Raw genomic sequence first — 20,818 nt, forward strand, 5'->3', positions numbered from 1 at the left:
TCTTCTGGTAGAACCACAGAAACTGCTGACTCCAGGCAAGAAGACTCCTTCAGCAGTAAAGAGGCACCCAGATACTGGTTAGAAAATGCTGTGAACATGGAAAGAAACACAGCAGAGAGCTGCCAAGACAGGTTGGCGCGTGGGCTGAGCAGTTCTGGACGATGTGAGGTGTTTATGGAGCTGGGATCCACAACCACCAAATACTTTTGAGAACATGTCTTCATCTGGGTCTGACCAGCCCTCGCTCCCCAACACGGCATCAGCTACAGCGAGAAGATGATATGTATGTGAGTGCCTGAGCCAGGTGCATTCTGTGGACTCTGCGTGGAGGAGACTTATCCCAAATGTGCCGTCATGGAAAGGCAGGGGTGAGGCCCAGTGGAGCTCTGACCCCAAGGGCAGTGAAGAAAACAGTTGGAAGTATCTCAAGGGGTTACAAAATGCAACATGACAGTGATAAATGCTCACTTTTGCCCCAGCTGCTTACCTGTAGAATGTTTTTTAACCCACCCTTCCTCAAATGTGCTTAATTAGGCTCTAAGTCAGGCAAGAAAATTAACGCATGTACTGCCATGGATTGAGCCTGAGAAAGTTAGATTTGGATTCATCCGGATGCATCTAAATGTGAGCCTCGGTAAGTACTAAGAAAGTTGTCAGAGCTTCCTGGAGTCAGCAGGAGAGCCAGACACCTCTGAGAGGTGATTCATCTCCCAAGATTGGTATCTGAGGGAGCTGGAATGAATGACTCTCTGGAGGCACCCATCAAACAGGAGAGGCAATAGTTTGTGGAGGAGATAAATACAAGCAGTTTGATATTGAGTTGTGTCAGTGTGCTGACTGCTTTTACGCTCGGATCTTAGGAGACCCATGAACCAGCCTGGATTTATTGCAGTGTTTCTTGACAGTAGAAGGTATATCAGAATTATTTAATAATGAGATGCATATGAGTGATTTCTGGAGTGTCCTGGGTCTAAACTCCTTTCACAACTTTATGTCAAAGCAGCCTCATGGCTTTCACTGAAGCTACTCTTGATTTACTACAGCGAAAGTAAAAACAAGAATTTAACTCAGAATGTCTGTTTCTTCTTGGAAATGTCACTGAATTTTAGCAATGACAAGATTCCCTTTCAAAGGATTTTTTTGTAGAGATTCATAACCTTTTATTTTGGAGTAAAGTGTATAAATTGTGAAACTATTGGAGGCGCGTCTGGTATAATTTATTACGAAGTTTGTAACAGAGGTTTTCTTTAATGGGATGGTGTGCAGCTTTGAATCAAATGATTTGTGTTTATCTGCTGCTCAGTCAGTGCTGAGGTGGTGAAAAGCTGGTCTGATCCCAGGCCAATGAATCCTGTGATTGGCTTGAGTTGCTGGGAGGTCAAGCGTATCTGAGGAAAAGAACATCGTGTAGATCTGTTGCAGTGAAGGATAGTGTTCAAGGCCAGGCTGGATGGGGCTTTGAACAACCTGGTCTAGTGGGAGGTGTCCCTGCCCAGGGCAGGGGGGGTGGAACTGGATGATCTTCAAGGTCCCTTCCAACCTAAACCATTAGTTTTAGGTTGTGTGTTTGACACACATCTGAATGTGTGTTTAAGGGACTCATTCAGAAGATATTATTGAGGTGATCTCATCGGGAATGTTTATGTTAGCAAAACTTCAAAATAAAGTCCTTGCTCTGGAGCTGCAATAAGGGGACAAAGGCTTGTACATCCCTTTGGGGTTGCTCCTTCAGACACTTATGCGTTGGCTTCATCTGAATAAAAACATCTGACGGTCCAGCTCCCTCCTCCTCACGGAGTAGTCTGATTTGGAAGTACCCCTGTCGTCCTCCTTGGAGGCTGAGCCAAAGCCAACTAAAATCAGTTGGTCTTCCCAGGAACTGCATCCGGGATTGGATCAGTCCCCATGATCTGGAGTCGTTTGCTGGCACAGGTTTAGCTTGGCTGGACACGGAGGTGCAGACATACTTCTACAGGTCCATGGCCTTATTGTTCGGCTGTCTGGATCTTACATCAGGAGAAGTTAGCACCTTGGGAATTAGGATTTGGGGCTTGCTGCCCAGGGAAGCGGTTGAATCACCATCCCTGGAGGTATTTAAAAGACGGGTAGATGTAGTGCTTAGAGATGTGGTTTAGTGATGGTTTTTGTCAATATTAGGTTGATGGTTGGACTTGATGATCTGAAAGGTCCTTTCCAACCTAGGCAATTCTATGATTCTATGACTAGGTCCCAACGCTGTTACCATCACAAAGCCAAGGAGATACAGGGCTGGACGGTGACTTCAGGAAATTACCTGTGTCATCCCTCCTCTAGGGCAGTCTCAGATACACCTTGACCATCCCTGATGGGTATCTCTGTCATTTGTCTCAGCTGTGAGACCAATTTTCAGGCACTTAATGATCACTGTAGTCAGAGCTTTCCTTCTCCCTGGATGTGATGTGGGATGTGAAGATGGTCTTTCCCCAGAGTTGGGTGGTGCACCAGGGAGGTGGCGGCACTGCCATTGCTGTGTTGGTTCCGATCCAGAGTGCAGAGTGTTGGCAGGGGTCAGAGGCGCGGGAGGTGGGAAGCTACGTGGGGGAGATTTGGTACCTAAGAGGATTTTTTTGACTGTCTAACCTGGATTTCCTCCCCTGACAGTTAGGCTGGAACTGCTCATCTGGAAGGGTAATGAGGTGCAAGGGTGTAGAGTGACACATCCCTTGATCAGGCACTAAGTTAGTTATAGGATGTGAAATTTAAGTTATTTTCTTCCTCTGCTGCCTCTTTGTTCACTTTATAGCAAGGATAGGAGGGCACGTGGAAGTTGTTGAGATTTCTAATTGCGAGTGAAGTTGCTGTTTGCTGATTTGGAGTGAACAGCTATGTACAGACACTGAAGGGATAATTGGCAGAAATTGCTGATGGATGTCACTGTTAAACTACAACAAAAATATCTGCTTTTTTGCTTTCTGCTCTTGACAATAGTTAATCATAGTACAAGAGAAATGCTGTATACCATCACTGAGTCATTTGTTTTTCATTAAAATCTGAAAATCGTGTTTTCCCCTAGGAAAAAAAAAATAAAATTGTTGTAACCTTCTCATCCCCTTCAAACAGAAAAACTTCTAGAACAAGAAAATAGTAAACGAATAAGGCGTTACTCCGAGTGGACATACATGCATAACTCTAATACACAGAGACCATTGCAGTGTCTCGGAAGGACGTGTTTAAATGGAGAACATCGTCTCTAAAGGTCTGAGATGTGGTGAAATGATTTTTCTTCACTGAACAAGAGATTCTTCTTCCTCAAACTTGTGGAGCGCACTGTCTGCGAAGACAGCCTCCCTAATGTTTGTTTGCTCGGTTTTAGTAAATGTAATTACGGCTTTATGTCCTGAGTCAAACTGCTAGTTCTGAACTCATTAAAAGTTGGGGAGAGTTTTCCCTTGAATTTTAACTTCCCGTTTCAGCTATTATCTTCAGGTACTTTAGTGTATGCCCAAAACAGCTTTGCTGATTGTACTGAGTTGCTGTGGGTTTACACCAGCATAAGGAAGGGCAGGATTTGATTTTACAGGCAGTCCCTTTGGCTGAAATAAAATAAGCTATGGGCCTAGCTCGCCATTGGGTTGATGGTGTCGGATAGCCCAGGCCCCAGTTGTGTGCTAACAGTAGCAAACAATCCAATTAAAGCCATGGCTAATCCAACCTAATGAGGTTTTATTGTAAAATGGACAGAATAAGCTCTCTTCACCTCTACCAATAGCAGTGCAACTCGGTCCCCTTTCCTGTAGGGCCATGTGCATCCCATATTTCCCCGGCCACGAAATTTGCATCATCTTCTCCTTACTGCGCGGCATTAAGACCAGGATTTCATTGCAAAAGTCTCTAGCCCTCACCATCGTGAACCGACTGTTACCAACTTAAGCGTGTTCACAGGCTGCTGGAAACAATAGGCTTGTGATGTGTGAGAGAGTCCGTCATCGCGACGGATGCTCTCTCTAACAGGTAACAGTGTAAAGGAAATGTTGTCAATTCTTTCACCGGGGCCCAATTTAGCAGGAACATTCAATTGACGTACTTTCCGCATAACACCAGACTGGCTTCTACCTCCATCCATCTGTCAAAACCCAGCAATTGTTTCTGCGGCAGTGGCATGAAGACATCATTTTGTCAATGCAAAAGCAATGACGTATTAGGAGCTGAGATTTTGAGGACACAGTAAAATAAGCATACTTTAATACAGCATGAGTAACAGGTAGATTGTAGGTGCCTTGACTGACCTTTTTGGAAAAGCTGGTCTCTCTCCTGACTCCAGTGGTAGCCACAGGTGACCACTGCTCAGCAGGGCTTTGGGAACATAATATGAAAAAACTGTCCAGGTCATTTACATCACCTGTTTAACCATCGATTTAGTTCTGTGATCAAAAAAAAGACTATATATTTTAACACGTAGCAGCAAGCCAGATGTTGCTGTCTGTAAATAAGCCAACACTTCGTGTCGGTAATCCAGTGTCACCAATGCACATATGGCTTTCAGAAGGGAATTCAGTTACCTGTTTGAGAGGTTCTAAATTTCCATCAGGGCAGTTGGTTAAAAAAGAAAGGAAAAAGAAAAAAAGACGATTCTGTGATGACCTGGCCATAAAAATTACGTTCAGGGCTGCATTTTTATGTTGCATTGATTATTTTACCCGCAGCCCATTTGATCCGTTTTCAGTAACAACTTTGAGACCAGAAGACTTGTCTCAGATGAAATGGCATGGGGTTTTTTTTGTATTCCAAGCACTGCTGTCACATGCTAAATATATCACATACATGAAGATAATCTGAAAAGAATTGTTCATGAACCTCAAAGCATAATCCCTTCTCTCCAAGCCCCCTGCAAAATAACAACTTGATTTTTGAACCAAGGTGAGGATGTATTTTCTCACTGTGTCAGCTGCATATGGAAATCTGTATATGAATAAAAGGTGCCAAGTCATGTATCGCATCTTTCAGAGGGTCAAGGAGCAAGGGAGCTGTGCATAGGTTATGGATGGATGGTGAAAATGGTTGTTAGGACAAGGCATGTGCTGCTCGTTCCTGATTTGAATGGACACGGTGGCAGCAGCCACTGTGGTCACCTCCTCCCGCAGCCGGGACTCAGAATGGTGTTCAGGAATGTGAAAAGGCAGGGACTTCAGTGATATTAATCATGTCATTTAGGGTAGTCACAAGCATGATTACCTTGCTAAATTGAACTACACTGGGATAAATATATAATAATTAATGCAAGACAAGGACAGACTTTGTTAAAAACATGTGGAAAGTGAGGGTTTCCCCTTGCTGGTTTCCCTTTGGTCTCCATGTGCGTAGAAATGGCCTTACCTCCTATGCTATAAAGCATTGACATTTGCAGGGCAACAAAAAAGATTTGCTGAAACAGAATAATGGAAAATGGGAAAGAGTATGGGCTTTTTTTTATCCAATAACGAAAAGTCATCCAGATGGATTTGACTCATTAAAATGTGCTTGATACAATCATGTGTGGTCCTTTCCAGTTCTCCATTTCCTCCTTTGTCAATCCCATGGGCTGAGTGTTGCTTTGACACTCGATTATAACCTCCAAGTAATGAAAGAACACTTCTGGCAGCAAGATCTGGCAGTCTGGTAAGGTTATTTTTTTCCTGTTATTGTTTTCCCAATCTCTTCAGTAGCATTCCCTTAGAATATCAAATAATGCCCAAAATGTAGATTCATTCTCAGCCTGTGATTAATCTCTGCTAAAGCCACAAACTGTGTTCATGCTCAACGTTGAGTGTGTCAGTCTACAGAAACTGGATGAGGCTTCTGTACACAGCGAGTTACAGATATCTGTGCAACCTCTTACATCGATTATTCAGGTTAAAAGAAGGTCAGGTAAAAAGTCCTACCCAGTGTTAACATCTCTGCTCAGGATGGTTGTCCAAACTAAGGTCGGACGGGGCTCTAAGCAACCTGTTGTGGTTGAAGATGGCCCTGCTCATTGCAGAAGGGTTGGACTACGTGATATTTAAAGGTCCTTCCAACCCAAACCATTCTGCGATTCTCTGTATAGTCATAGGGAGATGTAGATAGTCCCAGGGCATATTTTTTCTCATCCTAAGATTGACATCTAAAATAAGTCAAATGAATCCAACCCAAGCACTGTCACTCCTTTGCTCTGGAGGAGGTGTATTATAGAATCTTTTTAGTACATAGTTGCTTCTCCTTTTGCACGTGGCAAGTTGTGGCAGCACCCTGCTGTTGTCCTGTCTGGAGAGGACATGCTCTCACTGCCCAAGACCATGAGGTCCCCATAAGCGTGTGAGATTTATGAAGGTATACTGAAGTTCAATGGAAAATGCTGCTCTTGATCCCTCTAAATGTGGAGGGTCATAGTGGATCTCTCCTTGATAGCTGGTAATTGCTGTGTGAGACAAAGAACCAGAGTTAGATGAGTTCTGCCTTCTCTTCCTCTCATGTGGGGTAACTTTGCACACATGCGAGGTTTCATTGCTGTACTATATAAATGGTGATTTGTTGTCCTTGCTGCTGATAGCAGCTTTGGATAAGGTAGCCCAGCATATATCTGTTCACCTTCCCTGTCCAAGTATATCCTTAAAATATCTTCAGATTCAGTAGCATTAGATGGCCCAGGCTTTCTAGCTGTAACAATGAAATATTGATGAATTGCCGTGCTATCCGATCACTTTCAAGCATAAGGGAAAAAGAATTCAGTAAATCAAGCAGTGACTTTAGATTAAATGCAATCTCGTGAATTGCAGATTTGGTCTCAACTACTGAATTTCTCAACATACAGGAAAAGATTGATGCTGCTTTGTTGTACCAGATATAAATAACTCAGAGCTCTCTCTGCATATGAGGAAAAATAGGTTTCCTTGAAATTTTGGTTGTGGATCATCTGCTAGGCTTCTGCTGAGTGTAATGTGATTCTTGATCTTGTCCCAAATTATATCTGAATTGAGATGTGGCATGTGTCTTTCAACTTAATGAAATCTCTTTAAATGATGCATATCAAAGTGAGGAGTGATTTGGGTCGAGGCATCTTAATGGCTGATTCTCTCAGGACAGGCAGTCAACAAACGCTTTCTGAAAATAAAGCTTCTTTAAGTTGGGGACCTGAAAATTTGTAAGTACCTTTTTGATTTAGCCCCGAAAGTACTGATTGTCTTAATTTCACGGAGGCTGGAACTAACTCTCAGCTGTCAAAGGTGTTCTGCTGCTTCTGGTCAGGTGAATGGCCCAGGGCTGCCATTTCTAATGAACTTTTCAACCTCAGAGTCAGTTGTGAGATGTTTACAAAGTAGGTAATGTTATCCTTGTTTGTTACCAGTAGGAGGAGTAAGGCTTGGAGTTATGAAAGGAGTAGAACAAAGTCGTGGGGGGAGTTGCATGGTTAGATCATGATTTTCTCCATTCGTAAGAAAATATATGAAGGTGAACAGCTTTTTAAAGGTCTGAAAATAGCCAGTAGGCTCTAAAAAGCTCTGTAGAGAGTTGTGCTTATTGAAAAATGAAGAGGGATGATACTGTACTTAGGCATCATATAGGTCTTAATCCTTCAAAGTCGACTTTTGTGGGTCTGCTGTCATGGACTGTGGCTTCTATACTGCATCGACTGGATTTGTAGAACTATGTGGGAAGGTGGGAACTGGACTTGGGCATCCTCCTTGTGTCAGAGTTCTCTCATACTGAACAGCGGAGAAAGGACAGAGCATCTTTGAGAAGGATCATCTCTAGGGGTTTAGCTGCTGGTTCAATCACTTGTCTACATGGTGGGTAAAAACTGGCCTTGGAGGCTCTAAATAGTCTGAGAGAGGATTTTTCTGTATAATCCCATATTCTATACATGTCTTCCTTTGCGATCTTTGTAGTTAGACCTGGTGAATCAAACATAGCTCATAGTTCGTTGAAGGTTATACGAACCCTCTGAACTTCCTCTGGTAAAAGAGTGTTGACTTGAAGTACATAGTTTCTTGAATCTTTAATATAGTCCTTGCTTTAGAGTATACTTTTCTGTTGTTGTTTGGCATGGAGTTATTTGCACAAAGTGTACTGGAATGGCTCATGTTGAAACAAAGAATGTTGCCCTCTGAGATGTCTTGCCGTATTTGTTGCACATTTGGCACCTTACACATAAGGTTTGTGTCTATTTTTGTATTCTTTACAATGTGAAATAGGTGTGATTGATTGTCAAATTAAATCCTTCCAAGTCATGGCAAGGTCAGTCAAGGCCAAGTCAAGGCTGCTCTGGGTATATGCGTCTTCCATAAGGTTAGGGAAGATGATCGGCTGACGTAGCATCAGCAAAACAAGCGGTGGGGGATCTCAACTGACCACGAACTCATATTTATACTAACCAAAATGGCCTGACATCATGACTTTCTGAGAAGAGGACTCTCTTGTGCTGCTTGTGTGTTGACCTCTTACACAGCCACCCTTCAATAAATTTGGGAGTACGTGCAAGATCACCAGACGCACTCTGCCAGATTCCAGCACTGCGATCTTTGCTGTTGTTTGCTGGTTCTTAATCCAGTCCTTCAAGCTCTTACTTTTAAATGCAGTGCCCTTCTCACAGGCAAACTTTTCATCTGGTGCCACTGCTATTTCTGGGACCTGGGTCTTGTCTGCTGCCTTGTGCCTTGTCTACAGCCTCTGCGTGAAATGCAGCATCTCGGTGTTGTCTGCACCCAGCAGAAGAAGAAAAAGCAACTTCTCTGAAGACGTGGAGATTCTAATTTGGTGCACACAGAGGCTTAAAACTGGCATCTTTAATGGTTTAGCAGAAGTCTTCCTCCAAAAGACCTGTCAGTGGCTGCGACTTCATTCCATACAAGAGTCTCAAGGATCATTCTGGAGGATGGAGAGGGGACGCTCTCCTCTGGAGACACTGTCACCGCTGACCCTGGGAGGCAGTGGTTCCTCAGCCCTCCTTTCCACCCTGAGGGAGAATGGTGACCTCTCCTTTTGCCTGATTCAGTGTCAGTGCTCAGGAAGGGGCCCACGTGAGTACAAAATTCCTTTGCCTGTTCTGACCCTATGGATGGAGCCATGGGGCTAAGAATTTACTGCAGCGCAGGGTTCTCATTTCTTCAGGGGAGCGACTGGTTTTCATGCAGCACCTTTTTTTCTGTAAGGGGGGAAAGAGTTAAGTATTTATTTACTTACTGATTTACTTTATTCCAGTAAGAGCTGAAACCTTGATTTTCGCAGTGTGCTTCCTTTCTCCCGCTGAATCGTTTGTATGCATTTCACTGACAGAGTGTTTGAAAGCCCTGCTTTCCTCCAGGGGAGTTTACAGCCAAACTGATGCAAACTCTTTCTTCTCAGGTGCCTCACGATCATCTGTCATCCAATGCAAGCCAGGAGGCAACTGCCCCAGCAGACACAGAGGCATGACTAGGCAGCTCTCCCCTCTATCTGTTGCTGAAGATTCTGCTGCTCCCATTCTTGAGCTGCAGAATCGAAGTCCCTTGGGAATCTGTCGGCACAGCAGAGTCGAGAGGCAGAGCAGATCAGGTAGGCATAACAGCCGCATTCCCGGCGTCACGGCATGCCTGAGAGAGGCCTCTTTCGTCTGTCTTTTCAAAGATGGTGCAGAGTCCGAGCATGTTGACGTTGGTTTATGGTGCTGCGAACAGCAAAGCCACGTGAAAGTCCTTCCTGTACCTGTGTGCAAACTGGGGTTAGGTGGGAAGGAAGCAAGGATGGGAGGAAAAAGCCTGGACCTCAGTAGGTACGTGTAATGTGTTAGATAGCTGAGAAATCGTAAGGCCAGTAGGCACAGAAGATCTTGAAAGGATGATTAATGTTAGCACACAGGTTAGTTTTTACAAAGTGATTATGTTTCCTCAGCTTCAGCCTGGCCAGAGGCCAGGACCCTTAAGAGCCAGCCATGTTCCTTCTCAAAGACAATGACAATCTCAGCTCATACTATGGACGGTCTGATGAAGAGGAAGAGAAGGAGCAACAGGTGGAAGGATATCTAGGGAAGACCACCACAGGTCAGATCATCGATCAGCCGCACATCAGGGCTTCCGTCAGGAATGTGCCACCCACTTTACTGCAGAAGTTTAGCTCAAATGAACCTGTAGGTATGGTGAGCGCAGACATCTTCACCGTGATGTCCATCCATCACCAGCAGGGATGGGATGGGAGCCATTACAATATGAGGCCACAGGCCTTTGAGTCTGCTGAATTGTGCTGTTGAGGAGGAGAGAGCCTTTAAAAGACTGAAATAATTTAACTGCCCAAGTTCTTTGGAAGACTGTCTGTATAGATACTGTGAGCAAAAAGGGGAGGAAGAACAGGTTGGATCTCCCTTGTGCACTGGAACTGTGGGAGATGAACCTTCCTTTTCATCACTTCATCACTGATGGCAGCAAGAGCCAACCATTTTATTCTTGTGTTGGAAAATGGAGGGATCTCGTACTTCAGGAGTACTCTCTTGATGGAAACCCTCAGAAAAATATTGGAGGTGATTATTGCTACAAGGAGTGGATGATACAGCATTTTGCTGTAAAGATCATACCTAAGATACCAAAAAACCGATTTATTCTCATTTTTGCAGATATCAGGCTGAAATAACTTTGTGCATGCTGGCACTAGGGTACATCCAAAATCAGAAACCATCTTCTCTAAGAAGGGACTTTAGTCCCCTTGAGAAAAGAGTAGTGCCTTGACATCATACTCTTCTAAACATTCATTTTGCATTTTTTAATTTCCATTTTTATCCTAATCTTCCCCTTCTCATCAGTGAGGTCTAAGTAGGACTGACCTGACGAGTAGGTAAACAAATACAAAGAATATTATTTTCGAGGGTGTAGTTGCTAAGTAGTCAAATCAGTTCAGAAGAAAAGCTGTAGATTTTGGTTTTCCTCATCTCACTCTTCTCAAAAATGAAAGCAAAAAGTTTTTCTGTTATGACAGAGACATCACAAGCAAGCATTATATTGTAGACAAAAGGACTATGTAGGGATATTTCTGCTTGCTGCCTTTCAACACAGTTTGCCATTGATCAGTGTCATCTCCATGTGTCACCTGCAGTGGCATCTGCATTCTTTCCCTGTTGTTTCATCCTTGTTGAGTTCTCAGATCGTTTCTGTGCTCTTGGCAGGGTAAGTGTGTTGGTTTGTTTCAGACCAAGCAAAGTGCAGACACTAAGGATTTCTACTACCTCGCTAATTGTAAAAGGCTATCTACCAACTACTTTGGCTGAGCCATTTGTTTTCTCCTCGTTAGCATATCAATCGATATCCGAACACAAGTGCTACTTTCTAGCTCAGTCCAGCCCCAGCTTCATGTCTTGGCAATTCTGAAACCTATTTAGTATGAATCGTGTGGCTACTCGCCACATGTCTTTGAGTTCAAGCTCTGTCGTTATTTTAAAAGATATTTCTTACCTTGTCCTTTTGATTCTTTGGCCAAGATCTAGGTGTGCGCATCCCATGTAATTTGAAAGCAACCGTTAAGCTACTACGTCACTTTGGCTGGGGATCCATCTCAGTTTCACTTGAATGTAAATATCTAGTCTAGGGCGAAGTAAGTGCCTCCAGTGGGTTTAGATACATACGAGGATGAAATCAGCTGCCTTCTCATCATGCCTGTCCATTATCATTAAATACAAAGGGGCCCTAGACAATGTATTTAGTCTGAATACACAATTATTTGCTAACTACATTACATGGGATAAATCCTACCCATTAATCACTTACAAAAACTCCCCGCTGTACATTTAATCGGGCTAAAACGTATATAGGTCTTTAAATCCAAGGTAGGACTTGCAACAAGTGTTGATTTCTGTGCCTTTCCCTAACATTCAAACCTGTGTCTATAAAATACAAGTCAAATGCTAATGGGAGTGTCATGCATAGTAACAGCAGTTTGCGTATTTGTTTGGTAATTGAGAAATAGAAAGCACAGATAAAGTTGCTTTAGTCTTCTATCGTTGTGTGATTATTTTAACTGTTAGCTGAAGAAAGACTAATTGCCTGGTAGTTTTGCTTAGCAGGAAAACCCACAAGTGGATGTTACATAATATGTTCTTTTTAAGCCATTCTAACTTGCAAATAAACTGTAATTTACCTTTTAATAGAAGATGTCAGTCATTATTAGCACCATAAAAATATCTGTTTTTCTCTCGGCAGCCAAAGAGAATGCTAAAACGATGCTTGCCTTTTCAGAGCTGTGTCTGATTATCCTCTGCGTGTTTTTAATAAACCTGTAATTTTATTTAAATTCTTAATCCACAACTAAACAATGGAGCCACTGAATACTGATTACTTTTAGGAAAAATAGTACAGTATACACTTAAATTACAAAAAGCTCCATGTCCTGGTTAGCAGAATTCTTGATTGCAAATGCGCTCCCTGCTACGATGAATCATTTTTTAGATGTATTGTTGGTCTAACGTAATAACTTGGAACCTCTGTTTGACATTTCTTTATGGCTGTAGCAGAAACAGTAATAAAAAAGGAAATTCAAACCCGAGTCTGAAAGGGTACCTTTTTCACATTTAAGTTGAATGTAGGACAGCGTATGTGCTCTCACCGCAATGGATCTATAGCTCCTCTTAACATCAACAATTATATTGTTTCATATAGTATATCATATCATGTGTTGATGTGAGCGATAATTGATAGTAATAGCTAAGAATAGCTGCAGGTCATGATTTTCAGGAGGAATTCCCGATTCTTCTGTCAGACTGATGTGCTATGGTCTGATGGGGTAAATGGCTGGAGCTCTTTGCTGCCACATGAGCTCATGGGGCAACAGCGTTAGTGCTCCTCAGCATCCAATGCAGCAGTTCCAGACGTCGTTTTCAGCTGGGATCTGTGAAATCAAAATAAGGTTCGTGGGTGGCATCTCTGGAAGACGTGTCTGGAGAGCAAGTCACCACTCAGATTAAATTCTCTGCACTTCCGTTAGGAAATCTGCAGTGGTCTGCAGGTTAGACCTGAAAAGTACTGTATTAAAAAAGGGGAACCACAACTTTCTGATTCCTCCTTGCATATGTGTAGAGGTTTATTTCTAGGCATGCCAAGCTTCAGGTTTGTCCAGTTTGCTTTTTTAACTTCAAAAACATAAATACACTAACTTGGCTGAAAAAAGCCTTTCTCCACTTGGGTATATAAAACCACCAAAGTGTTTCTTCTTCCCCTCCTAGCTAGTAAATAAAAAAGTTACTCTTGAGTCAAAATCTTGAATAATAAGAATTTGTTCTGGCTTCAGATGTACAGGCTCAGATAGCTTTTGTGTTACACACAAGCACAGTAATTGACTTTATAATGTAGTTGGTTCCGGAGGATGTAGCTTTATTCTAGAGATTTGGCTGAGAGAAGGAAAGAAGGGCTGATAAAGCAAACAGTGGCAACAGCTTAACCGTAACGCTGTTACCTCAGGCCTCGGTATTGTGTTTGCATTTTGTGCCTCTCCCCTTGAAATGACAGAGACGGTGTTACTGAAGTATTTCTGTGCAGGATTTCAGTGGTTGTGGGACACGGAGGAATTACAGGGAGAAGGCAAGGGATGGTTTGTGTCTGGATCAGAAGGGGAGATTTTGCCAGGAATTGTTTTGAATGCATTCATAATGTGTGCAACTCTTCTCTTTTTCTATTTTTATTTTTTTTCCAGGAGAAGAAGGAACACAAACGCACACAGAGAGCAGCAGCCAAGAAGCTGTAGGACAGACACGATGCCAGTCTTGCACATCCACATTTCTCAAGCTTATCTGGAGATTTCTGATCATTTTGTCCGTCTCTTCTTCCTGGGTCGGGACCACGCAGTTTGTCAAAATCACGTATGAGACCTTTGACTGTCCTTTTTTCATGACTTGGTTCTCAACAAACTGGAACATTATGGTTTTTCCCATTTATTATTCTGGGCACCTTGCAACTGCACAGGAAAAGCAGTCTCCAATCAAAAAGTTCAGGTAGGCTTTATCATGGCAATATCCCTTTAAACATCCTGATTTCTGTGGACTGAGATCACTGCTCTTCTCAGTTTGACCCCTGGTGTCAGAAGGCAGAATAAAGGTCACGCTGCAGAAAATCTCATTCATAAATAGCTTACAGAAGGCTAACAGATGAGCGGTGTGTGCTTGAATAAATGGATAATTGATTGTTAGAGCATTTTTTTACTCAGTTGAAAAGGTCAGTAATTTGCTTATAATCTTGCTATTGTATTATTTAACATCTCTCTATTTTGTGTTCTTGTCTGGATCAGGCCATTAATTAATCTGTTCTGGTCCATTTATGATAGAACAGTAGCATAAAGTGCAACCAAAACAACTCATAGTTGAGAAGAAAGATGCTCAAAGCTGAGGAGATGGTTTCCATGGGGAAGACCATGGCTTGCTCTCTATGCTCAGTAAGTATAGCAGGATGAAAACTGCCCTTTCCTCCTCCTGCTGGATCATGGCATGGAGGAGGAGCATCCTAGTAGCCTTCTCTACTCTCTTTTGTGTGAGGTAGGAATTAAAGCAAGTTGCAGACTCTTGGCTCTCACACCCCTCTAGCTCTGAGGGATAAGTTGGCACGGCTGAGTGTCTGTCATCCTGAGGAAATGATGGGAAGGCTTCGTCCCATCTTCTGTCAGGCTCCACATGGAAATGCCCCTTCCTCTGTGTTGTGAGAGCCAGGGGAAGACATGCCGCAGACTCCAGCCTTTGCTTGTGCAACACGGCTGCATGTTGTAGTTGAACTCTCCACCTCAAGTGCAAAGGAGTCTGTAATACTAACTATAACATTAGTCTGCAGGGGTGGAAATTTATAAATCTCACTTCAGTAGCCACTGTGACAACACAGAAATACAAAGTGAGAGGGGAACCCAAACCCAGCATCATCCGGTCCAACCACCAGCACTGCAGCAGGACCAAGCTGGCTTAGCTTCACCCTAGCCAGTTCTTAAGAAAGCCGTATCTAACCTGTCCTCAGGGCCTGGAAGTACCACCACCTTCTGGGACAATTCATTTCACAGTTCCTCCTCCATTTCCGTTCATTCTACCGATCCAACAGTGACATAGAAGCAGCTTGAAAAGACGGAACTAAATTCAGCTTGCCAAGTGATAGCACATCTTGCCCATGGAGGGAGGAAATTCACAGGGTAATTTTGAGCGGGGCCCCAATTCTGTTACTCCAGTGCAGACTTGCTTTGAAAACAATCTTACTGACTTCAGCAGAAATGTCTGTTCTGCAAGTTATTAACCAGCGTGTGGCCCATACCTTGTTCGCGCTGACAGAGGGTTCAGCACGGCTGTCGCCGAGCACACAGAGAATTCCATTTGTGACTGTCAGGCTGGAACGTAGCAGGGCCAAATTCTTTCCTCGGCTGCTTTTGCCAGCATCTGTAATTTTGGCCCTAAATTATCATTTCTGTCAAATCAGCATGACTGCAATTGAACAGTTGCACTTAATTAACTGCTTCTCTGAAAACCCTAGTGCTTTGTACATTAATGATGCCTTCATCCAGCTTCTTGCTGGAGTATTTGTAAGAACATTAACAGTGTCAGCTTGGCTTCTGGGTATGGGGTAAAGTAATAACAAATGCACAGCAGATAAGGAAGAAGGTGAGAGTAAATATCCCTGCAGATAGATCCTCTGCAGTTAGCTCGTTGATTATATATCCATGAGAGCAAAATTTTGGGCAATGCATAATATCAGTATGCTTAAATAATTGATGGATTTCCCAAGCTGTTAGGAGTTCAGCTTTTAAAGTTGAGGACACATGCTTACAGGCCCAGAGGAATTTCTGCACACATGGAGATGTGAAGTAGGTTTGGGAATGTGTGGAAACAGGAGACCAGTGTTAGAGCTGATGGGCATCTTCCCAGAGTATTACCTATCCCAGATATGTCAGGAACTCCCATCCCAGGGAGGAGGTAACTGCTGGCAAGTACTGGCTTTATCATGGGGACCAACTACTTGGTCTGTGCCACGTTATGATTTGAGTGTGGGAATGGACATCTCTTCAGGATGAGTGCTTGTTTTTCTGATGACTTAAAGAATTAAAAAGCATAATTTGTAGTTTTTAAATTACACAGAATCTCAGAATGATAGGGGTTGGAAGGGCCTGCTGGAGATCATCTAGCCCAACCCCCCTGCCAGAGCAGGTTCGTTGAGAGCAGGTACATTCGGAGAGTTATAGACAGATTTAGTTCAGAAAGGATCTTTGGAGGTCATTTGACCCAGCCTCCTACCCAGAACAGGGTTATTTTCAAAGCTAGATCAATTGTTTGTGTAATTGTTTGGTTTGTGTTCTTGGTGTTGTTCCTGCTACAGGGCTTTTTATTACATTTGGTAAGATTTCTTGTTGCTTCGTTTGCTGGTTTTATTTCTGTGGAGTAGCTAATTCTTGTCAGTAAAGCCCGTCCTGTAGCGACTCCAGGCCTACCTCAGAGTCCAGAGGTGATTTGTCTTTGTGTTTCTAGACAATGTAGTTACTCACTCAGCGCTTTAAAGACAGATGACGTTTTGTCCAGAGGATATATTCCCAGTGGATCAGAACAAACAGTGTCTATGATATCCTGGCAGAGATCACTGATCATGCGAATGACTTGCAGAGTGCTGCCCCAGGCTGGCAAAGCTGTATGGAGCCAATGTTAATTCAGTAAATACCACTTGGAAGGGTAGTAGTTTCAGTCTTCAACTTTATGAAAGTTTTATAATCCTTGGGATTGTAAATTGTGTATTTCATGCTTTACCTTAGAAATTAAATTTTGTTGTCTTAGAAACGAACTCAAGGTTATTACCTCCCTGCTGCATTTCAGCAAAGTGTCTTGGTTGTCTTGAAGCAGAACACACAGCTCTTGGTATCCTCTCAGTGTTGTAGATTGTTCTCATATGAGGTCCCACGTAAAGAGATTGAAACTCCACGTGTTAGTGATGAATAAAATGACCTGAAGCTCAGTAAGCTCGGCGATAGGAAATCTAACGCTGCGGGTGTTTACCACAGCAGAAGACACTCCACAGCCTTGACATAGGATCCTAATAGAGTTATAATTTGCAATAGGTGGATAATATATTCAATGTCAATAAATTTTGCCTCCCCATCCGCTGTCTTGGCTTCTCAAGGACAGCAGTGCGACATTCAACAGCTTTCTGCCAGAACATATCCACTAGGTAATAGCCGAAGTTGTGCAGCCTTGAGGCACTGGCTGGAAGAATGTAGGAAGGTGTAGGTTTAATGAAAGACGAACATGTTGGGAAGAGTTGGTTTTTTAACAAGGAGGATAACAAGATGTGAGCGTCACTTGAAGTAAAAACAGAGTCGTAAGTCGCTGATACTTGCTGTCATCTGTCATCTGCAAGTTTGTCACCTACGAATCTCTCCATCTGTGTTGCAGCAGGAGCTCAGCCCAGCTTCCCCAGCCACTTCTGGAGTAGCACTGCAAACCTAGATCTTCACTGCAGGCGCCTTTTCAGAGGAGAGATGAGGATCTCTGTTGCCTGAAGCTGCTGCTACCACATGGCTCAGTGGTAGGGAGGGGGACCAGCAGCACAAAACAGGGCTTTTCTTGGGCCATTCCTTGTTGGGGGACAGCATTCCCTTGGTGCTGCCCCCTGAGCCAGTCACTGCTTGTGTGAAAGGCTCACGCACAATTCCCTTCCCTTTTGTTCCAGCTCTTGAGCTGATAAATGCAGCTGGCCAGGCTCTTTCTTAATGTTCAGATGAGCAGCAAAATGTGATCTCGATGATCACTCTTGGAAAACAATTCCCCAGTTGCTCAGCCGCCATCACTCTGTTTGGTGTCTGTCTCCTGAAATGGAGCTGGAAGATATTTTATTGCAGCAGATGCCATCATTTAGATAGAAGGACCAAATGACACAGTGACAACTTGTGCTCACCAAAGGTCCTGCGGTGCTTTTTGCTGCCATAATGTCACTGGTGGCCTTGCCAAGTTTTAATCCGGGTGATGTAATTACATTCGCCGTGTTCACGTTACCCCAGGTAGCGTCTGTTAGCTCTGTTTTTTTTCTGTAAGCTGTTTCAAAACCAGCTGCTGCATTACACTCCAGGGGCTGCTGTGCGTCAGGGGCGAATAAACCCATTCTTCTGCAGGGGCTGGCATCAGAATAACGAAGAGGCGACGCGAGCTCTTTAGTGGGTGCCAGAGGCAGAGCTACATGACTGCCCGAGGTGCTGTAATTCCTGAGAGCATGGCACACGGCCCAGAGCTGATGGCTGAGGGCTACCTGCAAATAAAAAGAGCTATTTATGTTAGAGGGCAGGTTTTAAATAGACTTCTTGTGCACTTGGAAATAATTTGTGTCATAGTTTCAGGGTCAGCTGCCCTTAGATGTGTCTCTGCCTTTATGTCAACAGCCTACCGATATTATCTGTATGGGGAGGAATCCATGGAGCCGTCTCTCCTGAGCCGGGGGTTTTAATCACTGTCATGTCGTGATGACTCCTGCAAGTTTAATTTTAGTTGCATGCCAAAGAGGCTGAGTTAACCACTGAGCAACCAGCCCTCACAAAGCCCGAGGCAATCTACTGTAGCCATGACTGGGAAAATAAAGTGTTCTTCCTCTCTCCTCACTCGCTGAGCATTATTCATGGAGTTCCCCTAGGCACGGAGGTGAATTCCTTGTCTCGCTCAGCACAACCCTGTCACAAGCCTTTGCTGTTTATTTTTAATGGAGAGGTGAGGAACTGCTGGCTCCTGTTTTGTCTGGTCATTGTATGCTACTGTGTGTAATGGATGCTCTTCCATCTGCTTAAACAGGCCATTGCCCGGGGGCCTGTGAAGTGTTTCCAGATTCCTTTTCCTAGCTGTGAGTCTGTGCTCATCCCACAGCCTCTGGGAACTCAGAGATAAGTGACATTTGCCACGTTGTCACAACTGCCTCTCCCAAATAGTTGACCAGCCCACAGAGACCAACCCAGAATAATATAATAATCACTGAGGCTTCCTCCTTCCGAGGATTCACAGTCAGGGTGCTTCAGACTCCGTCCTCCTGACTCTGCTCTGAGTTTGTCTGTGTGCAGACGTCCCAGAGACCTGCAGGACAACAAAACCTGATCCATTCTGGCATCCCCCTCCCCACCCTTTTTTGGCTTTGGAAGCCACCACCCCCCCCTCCCCATGGATGGAGGAGCAGAAACCCCGGGCTTATTCCCAGCATCTCCCTGGCAGTGGGGGGGCCGTGACAGATGACAGGGGTATAATTTCCCGTGGCACATTTGTAGAAGAGCTTTTCCTGCCGCCTTGCAGAGTCCATCAGAGTGACGTGCTTGGGTGGTTTTGCTGTTGTACGCTCTCAGCATAGCGCTGGGGTACTTTACTGTGCCCTGCATTGCTGGGAGCAGCCCAGGCACCTTCCTCTCTTGTTTTAACACAGCACAAGCTTGTTTCCTCTAAGGCAGATCCTGACAGCTTCTGAGACAGGTTGGATTTACAACCATGTAACGATCCAATCGTGCATCAAAACCCACGGCAGAATTCCCACTGGGTTGGAGAGAGCCGGCTCCATACAGGTCTGTGGTTCACAATGCAGATCTGTTCTTACATCCTTGGGCATCCTGGCTCTGGTGTCGTGTAATGGTGACACAGCCATGGTGCAGTTTATTTGCTTTGCTGAGTATTTGCTTTGCATCTCAGACAAATGATACACACGACTAGCTATTCTCTTTCTATGTGTAATGTTTCTGATCTGATCTTTGGAGAAGAAGTTGACTTCTGAGAACACTGAGGTCAGCTAGGGTGAAGGAGATAATTAGCAGATCCGCCTGCCTGAGTGTTAACTTGTTGGACACCCTGGCACAGAGTTTGAGAAAGGAATTTATTATTGCCAGAAGTGACTGCTTTGTACCCTGTGTCATTTTAGTGGCAGCAGGGAATGAATGGTTATTAAGTAGAATCATCGAATCATTTAGGTTAAGACGTGGCTGATCTCATGTATTACATAGACGCTATTATTCTACTTTCCTCAAAACGAGAGCGATGGTTTCCATTCCTAATAGTAAAAAACTGCAATATTTTTAACAGCAGAATTCCCCAGAATTACTAAAAATGGTTTAGGAGACCTGAAAATGATTCTGTCTTTAAAGGCAAAGCCAAATCAGAATAATTATTACACCACACCTCCCTGCAAATAACAAATGTTTTTGACTTCTCATTGCAGTGCAATCTTTGAAGTTACTAATTAGTTCTACGTAATTAGTGTTTTAGCAGTCTTCCGAACACAGCCTTGTGGCATTTAGATGAGTCCCTTAATGTTGCCTCCTAAGGATGCATTGCAGATCGATGGTGCCTTGGTTCACTCCGTTGGTGTTTCGGTTGTGTGAAGCATTCATTCGTGGGACCTCTCATGTTTTAAACAGATGTGTCAGAGAGCCCGCCGCCTCAAGAAATGAAGCACACTGGGAATATCTCAAGGAATACCTTTAAGCAAGAATGCAGACAGTGGAGTTGCTAAAAAATATCCTTCCCAATTTGGGAAAGGTAGGAATGTTTCAGGAGAGGTGCAGTGATGTGCCTTGAACCAAGCTGTGTGCCGGAGTACTCGGTCTCCCCTTAGTCCGTGCAGGGACTGCTTGCACAGGGGGGCTGGCCCCAAAAGCAGAGTCTCCTGAGCCGACCCTTCCCTCTCCTGAAACCCTAAGAAGCAAACAGCTCACTTAACTTGCGTGTGACGCAGTGTTTGGGAAGCTAGAGATTTTGTTTGCAATTTAATCCATAAGGAAATGTCTCTAAGCGAACACAACTTTTCACCATTTATTAAAATAAAGCTGTTAACTACCCTTCCCTCCCCTTTCCTTCCTTTTCTTACACTCTTGTTTGACTGGCTCCGTCCCACTGGCTGGTGCCTCA

General features: G+C 43.8%; 1 protein-coding gene across 3 annotated transcripts in view; it reads left to right on the top strand.

The window, feature by feature from the left end:
* SLC35F4 (solute carrier family 35 member F4) overlaps positions 1–20,818 on the top strand; it is a 121,789-nt gene that overhangs the window by 87,666 nt on the left and 13,305 nt on the right. For 2 of the 3 annotated variants that reach the window (XM_074582412.1, XM_074582409.1), the window contains exons 2-3: positions 9,337–9,525; positions 13,639–13,936. In XM_074582412.1, the coding sequence (XP_074438513.1) occupies positions 9,337–9,525; positions 13,639–13,936 (487 nt within the window). The remainder of the gene's footprint in view (positions 1–9,336; positions 9,526–13,638; positions 13,937–20,818) is intronic. The other variant, XM_074582410.1, reaches the window with a different exon arrangement.

Source organism: Larus michahellis, chromosome 4, assembly GCF_964199755.1.
Source record: "Larus michahellis chromosome 4, bLarMic1.1, whole genome shotgun sequence".
Lineage (NCBI taxonomy): Eukaryota > Metazoa > Chordata > Aves > Charadriiformes > Laridae > Larus > Larus michahellis.